The 8114-nt window shown below is 49.1% G+C and overlaps 1 protein-coding gene across 1 annotated transcript in view; it reads right to left on the reverse strand.

Moving 5' to 3' along the window:
* Positions 1 to 8114, reverse strand: part of LOC135515718 (ankyrin repeat and sterile alpha motif domain-containing protein 1B-like) — a 358368-nt gene that overhangs the window by 218189 nt on the left and 132065 nt on the right. The window contains 2 exon segments of the mRNA XM_064939410.1: positions 2637 to 2747; positions 2873 to 2949. Coding sequence (XP_064795482.1) covers positions 2637 to 2747; positions 2873 to 2949 — 188 coding nt within the window.

Raw genomic sequence — 8114 nt, forward strand, 5'->3', positions numbered from 1 at the left:
AGGCAAGGCCTGCCCAGAGGCTGTTGCTCCATCAAGCCACCCACTCCCACCACACACACAGCGGCAGTGGTTTGATTCAGACCAGATCAATTCCTGTTAGTGTGCCGCGCCAAACGCCACAGGCGTCAATCTCCCTGGAAACGAGAGAAACTGGACCCCTGTCGCCATGATGAAAGCCCTTCTACCAATCAGCTCTCAGGGGTAACCAAGGCCTTGTTCTAGTACTAAAACACGCACCCTTCCTTCCTACCTTACTGCCTTCCTTCAAGTGACTTCCAGCACAATCACTGATTTGATGTAAAGCGAGGATTCCATTACATAGCTTTCACCAATCCAGTCATGTCAGATCAGTGGTTACTTTACAGAAGGAAGGAGGATGTTCTATACTGAACAGAAATGTACAGTGTATTCTGAAAGTATTCCAACACATTCATTTTTCCCTCTTCAATCTACACACAATATCTCATAATGACAAAGCGAAAACAGTTTATTTTATTTTAGCAAATGTATTAGAAATTTAAAACAGGAATACCTTATTTACATAAGTATTCAGACCCTTTGCTATAAAACTTGAAATTGAGCTCAGGTGCAACCATGGATCATCCTTGAGATGTTTCTACAACTTGGAGTCCATCTGTGGTAAATTCTATTGATTGGACATGATTTGGAAAGACACAAACTTGTCTATATAAGGTCCCACAGTTGACAGTGCATGAAGCAAAAACCAAGTCATGAGGTGGAAGGAATTGTCATAAGAGCTTGTGTTGGGCACAGGTCTGGGGAAGGGTACCAAAAAATGTCTGCAGCACAAAGGTCCCCAAGAACACAGTGGACTCAATCATTCTAAAATGGAAGAAGTTTGGAACCACCAAGACTCTTCCTAGAGCTGGCCGCCCAGCCAAACTGAGGGGGGAGAAGGGCCTTGGTTCGGGAGGTGACCAAGAACACGATGGTCACTCTGACAGAGCTCCAGAGTTCCTCTGTGGAGATGGTGGAACCTTCCAGAAGGATAACCATTTCTGCAGCACTCCACCTATCAGGCCTTTATGGTTGAGTGGCCCAGCCAGATCCCAGAGATGTTCCATATGGACGAAAAACGTATTTCGCTAGCATTTTGTTCACATCCTTGTTAGTGAGAATGTATCCTTTGACATGACAATCCACCACCTGACAGGTGTGGGATATCAAGAAGCTGATTAAACAGCATGTCATTACACAGGTGGATGCTGTGATGGGGACAAAAGGCCACTAAAAATGTGCAGTTTTGTCACCCAACATAATGCCACAGATGTCTCAAGTTTTGATGGAGTGTGCAATTGGCATGCTGACTGCAGGAATGTCCACAAGAGCAGTTGCCAGAGAATTTAATATTACTTTCTCTACCATAAGCCACCTCCAATGTCGTTTTAGAGAATTTGGCAGTACGTCCAACAGGCCTCACAACCGCAGACCATGTGTAATCACACCAACCCAGGACCTTCACATCCAGCTTCTTCACCTGCGGGATCATATGAGATCCAGACAGCTGATGAATGTGTGGGTTTGCACAACTGAAGAATTTCTGCACAAACGATCAGACACCGTCTAAGGGAAGCTCATCTGCGGCTCGTCGTCCTCACCAGGGTCTTGACCTGACTGTCTGACTTCAGTGGGCAAATGCTCACCTTCGATGGTCACTGGCACGCTGGCGAAGTGGGCTCTTCACAGTTGAATACCGGTTTCAACTGTACCAGGCAGATGTGTGGGCGAGAGATTTGCTGATGTCAACGTTGTGAACAGAGTGCCGCATGGTGGCAGTGAGGGTATGGTATGGACAGGCATAAGCTACGGACAACAAACACGTGTATTTATTGATGGCAATATGAATGCACAGAGATACTGTGACGAGTTCCTGAGGACCATTGTCGTGCCATTCATCCGTCTCCTTCACCTCAAGTTTCAGCATGTCGCAAGGATCGGTACACAATTCCTGGTAGCTGAAAATGTCCCAGTTCCTTCATGGCCTGCATACTCACCAGACATGTCATCCATTGAGCACGTATGAGATGCTCTGGATCGACTTGCACGACAGCATGTTTGAGTTCCCGCCAATATCCAGCAACTTCGCACAGCCATTGATGAGGAGTGGGACAACATTCCACAGCCCACAATCATCATCCTGATCAAGTCTATTTGCAGCGTGAGGCAAATGGTGGTCACATCAGATGCTGACTGGTTTTCTGATCTCCGCCCCTACTTTTTGTTTAAGGTATCTGTGACTAATAGTTGTTTCTGTTTTCCCAGTCATGTGAAATCAAAAGATTATGTCCTAATTTATTTATTTCAATTGACTGATTTCCTCACATGAACAGTAACCCAGTAAAATCTTTGAAATTGTTGAATGTTGAGTTTATGTTTTTGCTCAGTAAACATGTCTGCCTTACAGCGTGTCTGAGGCTGCCCTCTCCTGGTGACTAAATGCTACTACAGTAATGGACCCCAGAGTGATGCAGTAGGACATGGTTTCCCAATCTAAGAATAACAATACGACCGTACGATACCACAGACCCAAAATTGCCAAAATGGTCCTCACCCTCCACATCCCCCTTGATTACCCCTGGTCCCATCCTCCCTCCCTGATCCAAAATGGTGCTCACCTTTCTGACTCTGCTCAGGGTGCCGTTACTGCGTCGCTCCTCGTCTGATAGGTGACCGCTGCCAAAGCTCTCCATGGAATGAGAGTGGGATGAGATGGTCTGGCAGAGCTCCTAAGTAGAGTAGAGTGGAGTCGGTTACTAATTTAATTACTTGGTTTGATCACCACAAGCATCAGCAATGATTCCAAAGACAACACAAGGATCTATAAGATGAAGAGAATAACAACATAACACACCTCAAAAGAGTAGTCTCTGTCCCGACACATCTTCATCTCATTCAGCAGCTTGGAGAGCTCCCCTGTCACAGCATCATCTGGGGAGGAGGAGGAGGCAGAAAGGAGATGGGGGAGAGGGAGGAGTAGAGGGAGCGAAGGAGAGACGAGGGAGAGGAGAGAGGTTACAAGGGGAGAGAGAGGGGAGATATGGGGAGAGAGAGAGGGGAGAGAGAGAGAGAGAAGATGGGGGAGAGAGAGGGGAGATGGGAGATATGGGGAGAGAGAGGAGATGGGAGAGGGGGAGAGAGAGAAGAAGGGAGAGGGGGAGAGAGAGGGAGATGGGAGATATGGGGGAGAGAGGAGATGGGAGAGGGGGGGAGAGAGAAGAAGGGAGAAGGCGGGGGAAAGAGAAAAAGGGAGAGGGGGAGAGAGAGGAGATGGGAGGGGGGAGAGAGAGGGAGAGGGGGAGAGAGAGAAGAAGGGAGAGGGGGAGAGAGAGGAGATGGGAGAGGGAGAGGAGAGAGAGAGAGAAGGGAGAGGGGGAGAGAAGGAGAGGGGAGGGGGAGAGAGAGAAGAAGGGAGAGGGGGGAGAGAGAGGAGATGGGAGAGGGGGAGAGAGAGAGAAGAAGGGAACTGGGGGAGAGAGAGAAGAAGGGAGAGGGGGAGAGAGAGGAGATGGGAGATGGGAGAGAGAAGAAGAAGGGAGAGGGGGAGAGAGAGAAGAAGGGAGAGGGGAGAGAGAGGAGATGGGGAGGGGGAGAGATGGAAGAAGGGAGAGGGGGGAGAGGGAGATGGGAGAGGAGATTGGTATAGTCAAAGGGAAGGGGGAGAGGAGAAGAAAAAAAGAGACAAAATATGTTTTCAACAATTAGGAATTGGGAGAGTGAGAGATGGGAGAGGGGGAGAGAGAGAAGAAGGGAGAGGGGGAGAGAGAGAAGTCTCCAAAGAGGAAGCCCCTTTCTCCAGAACAGAAGGGAGAGGGGGAGAGAGAGAAGAAGGGAGATCAAGAGAGAGAAGAAGGGAGAGGGGGAGAGACAGAAGAAGGGACATCAGGGGGAGAGACCTGCTCAGAGAGGGAGATGGGAGAGGGGAGAGAGAGAAGAGGGACAGGGGAGACATAATGATGGGATGTAGGGGGAGAGAGAGACTGAACAGAGGGGGAGAGAAAGAGAATCAGAGGGGGCCAGAATAGGGAGAGGTCAAGAGAGAAGAAGGGAGAGGGGGAGAGAGAGAAGAAGAAGGGAGAGGGGGAGAGAAGGGAGAGGGGGAGAGGGGGAGAGAAGGGAGAGGGGGAGAGGGGGACAGACCTGGGAGAGGGGGAGAGGGGGAGAGAGAGGAGAAGGGAGGGGGAGAGAGAGGAGATGGGAGAGGGGGAGAGAGAGAAGAAGGGAGAGGGGGAGAGAGAGGAGATGGGAGAGGGGGACCCTCCCTCCTCCTTTCTCCAGGGAGAGGGGGAGAGAGAGAAGAAGGGAGAGGGGGAGAGAGAGAAGAAGGGAGAGGGGGAGAGAGAGGAGACCCTCCCTCTCTCCTCCTTTCTCCAGGGAGAGGGGGAGAGAGAGAAGAAGGGAGAGGGGGAGAGAGAGGAGATGGGAGAGATGGAAGAAGGGAGAGGGGGAGAGAGAGAAGAAGGGAGAGGGGAGAGACCCCTCTCTCCTTTCTCCACCAGAACCCTCCCTCTCTCCTTTGTGGAGAGATGGAAGAAGGGAGAGGGGGAGAGAGAGGAGATGGGGAGAGAGAGAAGAAGGGAGAGGGGGAGAGAGAGGAGATGGGGAGAGAGAGAAGAAGGGAGAGGGGGATAGAGAGGAGATGGGGAGAGGAGATTGTGTATAGTCAAAGGAAGGGGGCAAAAAAATACAAAATATGTTTTCAACAATTAGTGTTAATTGTGACATGTAAGGCTGTTAAAGAATGGAGAGGTGAGAAAGAGAGCTGAAGTCAAAAGAGAAGAAGCCCCTTTCTCCATCACTCTCTCTCTTTCAATCTACTTTTCTCTGTGGCCTCTTTCTCCATCACTCTCTCTCTTTCAATCTACTTTTCTCTGTGGCCTCTTTCGGAATCAATATCTATCTAGCTTCTGCCACTGTGGCACACACACATCTTGGAGTGACCTGCTCACCGATGGTATTTCCTTCAGTGAAAACAGCTAGAGACAGAGTACTATAGTACATAATGATGATGTATCAAACTGGGGTTGTTTCTACTGAACACATTAACTAAAGAGATCAGACCTGGCCAAATACACATGTCAACACCTTAATATGTTCCTCTCTGTGTGGCGGCGTTCTAATCCAGGAAGTAGTTCCTCCGGTCTGCCCTCGTTCACTGGCCTTCACAGACCTGAAAGCACCACTCTCTCCCTCCCTCTCCCTCTCTCCTCCGTTCTCCACAACACCCCCTCTCCTCCTTTCTCCACAACACCCTCTCTCCTCCTTTCTGCACAACTCCCTCTCTCCTCAACACCCTCTCTCCTCCTTTCTCCACAACACCCTCCCTCTCTCCTCCTTTCTCCACAACACCCTCCCTCTCTCCTCCTTTCTCCACAACACCCTCCCTCTCTCCTTTCTCCACCACACCCTCCCTCTCTCCTCCTTTCTCCACAACACCCTCTCTCCTCCTTTCTCCACAACACCCTCCCTCTCTCCTCCTTTCTACACAACACCCTCCCTCTCTCCTTTCTCCACCACCAGATAATTAAAGAGAGACTGAGAGAGTGAGCGGGAATTGTATGAGAGATACCAGTGCACCGCTCCAGCTCAGCCACTAGGGGCAGTGTTGGATAAGGGGAAAACACTATTGAGGTAGTACAGGTTCATACCAATAGGCAGTGCTCACCATGTTTGAAAACATCCATCTGGTTCTGTGTGTATGGCGTGTGCAGTAGATACCGTGTGTTCGGGAATGTATTCAGACCCCGGGACTTCATCCACACTTTGTGTTACAGCCGTACACTTTTTCACCTCATCAATCTACACACAATACCCCAGAAATGTTTTGCTAATTTATTAAGAATAAAAAACTGAAATATCACATAAGTACTCAAAATCAGATCAAAATCAAATCAAATGTATTTGTCACATACACATGGTTAGCAGATGTTAATGCGAGTGTAGGGAAATGCTTGTGCTTCTAGTTCCGACAATGCAGTAATAACCAGTAATCTAACCTAACAATTCCACAACTACTACCTTATAAACACAAGTGTAATGGGATGAATAATATGTTCATAAAGATATATGAATGAGTGATGGTACAGAACGGCATAGGCAAGATGCAGTAGATGGTATCAAGTACAGTATATACATATGAGGTGAGTAATGTAGGGTATATAAACATAAAGTGGCATAGTTTTAAAATGGCTTGTGATACATGTATTACATAAAGATGGCAAGATGCAATAGATGATATAGAGTACAGAGATGAGATAATGTAGGGTATATAAACATTCTATTAAGTAGCATTGTTTAAAGTGGTTAGTGATACATTTTTTACATCAATTTCCATCAATTTCCATTATTAACGTGGCTGGAGTTGAGTCAGTGTGTCGGCAGCAGCCACTCAATGTTAGTGGTGGCTGTTTAACAGTCTGATGGCCTTGAGATAGAAGCTGTTTTTCAGTCTCTCGGTCCCAGCTTTGATGCACCTGTACTGACCTCGCCTTCTGGATGATAGCGGGGTGAACAGGCAGTGGCTCGGGTGGTTGTTGTCCTTGATGATCTTTATGGCCTTCCTGTGACATCGGGTGGTGTAGGTGTCCTGGAGGGCAGGTAGTTTGCCCCCGGTGATGCATTATGCAGACCTCACTACTCTCTGGAGAGCCTTACGGTTGTGGGCGGAGCAGTTGCCGTACCAGGCGGTGATACAGCCCGACAGGATGCTCTCAAATGTGAATCTGTAGAAGTTTGTGAGTGCTTTTGGTGACAAGATGAATTTCTTCAGCCTCCTGAGGTTGAAGAGGCGCAGTCACCACGCTGTTTGTGTGGGTGGACCAATTCAGTTTGTCCGTGATGTGTACGCTGAGGAACTTAAAACTTACTACCCTCTCCACTACTGTCCCGTCGATGTGGATAGGGGGGTGCTCCCTCTGCTGTTTCCTGAAGTCCACAATCATTTCCTTTGTTTGTTGACGTTGAATGTGAGGGTATTTTCCTGACACCACACTCCGAGGGCCCTCACCTCCTCCCTGTAGGCCGTCTCGTCGTTGTTGGTAATCAAGCCTACCACTGTTGTGTCGTCCGAAAACTTAATGATTAAGTTGGAGGCGTGTGTGGCCACGCAGTCGTGGGTGAACAGGGAGTACAGGAGAGGGCTCAAGAACGCACCCTTGTGGGGCCCCAGTGTTGAGGATCAGCGGGGTGGAGATGTTGTTACCTACCCTCACCACCTGGGGGTGGCCCGTCAGGAAGTCCAGTACCCAGTTGCACAGGGTGGGGTCGAGACCCAGGGTTTCGAGCTTGATGACGAGTTTGGAGGGTACTATGGTGTTAAATTCTGAGCTGTAGTTGATGAACAGCATTCTCACATAGGTATTCCTCTTGTCCAGATGGGTTAGGGCAGTGTGCAGTGTGGTTGAGATTGCGTCGTCTGTGGACGTATTGGGGCGGTAAGCAAATTGGAGTGGGTCTAGTGTGTCAGGTAGGGTGGAGGCCCTTTACTCGGTACTTTGTTGAAGCACCTTTGGCATCGATTACAGCCTCTTCTTGGATATGAAGCTACAAGCTTGGCACACCTGTATTTGGGGAGTTTCTCCCTTCTTCTCTGCAGATCCTCTCAAGCTCTATCAGGTTGGATGGGGAGCGACGCCACACAGCTATTTTCAGGTCTCTCCAGAGATGTTCGATCGGGTTCAAGTCCGGGCTCTGGCTGGGCCACTCAAGAACATTTAAGAGACTTGTCCCGAAGCCACTCCCGCGTTGTCTTGGCTGTGTGCTTAGGGTCGTTGTCCTGTTGGAAGGTGAACCGTCTCCCCAGTCTGAGGTCCTGAGCGCTCTGGGGGAGGTTTTCATCAAGGATCTCTCTGTACTTTACTCCATTCATCTTTGCCTCCATCCTGACTAGTCTCCCAGTCCCTGCTGCTGAAAAACATCCACACAGTATGATGCTGCCATTACCATGCTTCACCGTAGGGATGGTGTCAGGTTTCCTCCAGACGTGATGCTTGGCATTCAGGCCAAAGAGTTCAATCTAGGTTTCATCAGACCAGAGAATCTTGTTTCATGGTCTGAGAGTCTTTAGGTGCCTCCAAGAGGGCTGTCATGTGCCTTTT

This window comes from Oncorhynchus masou, chromosome 27 (genome assembly GCF_036934945.1).
Source record: "Oncorhynchus masou masou isolate Uvic2021 chromosome 27, UVic_Omas_1.1, whole genome shotgun sequence".
NCBI lineage: Eukaryota > Metazoa > Chordata > Actinopteri > Salmoniformes > Salmonidae > Oncorhynchus > Oncorhynchus masou.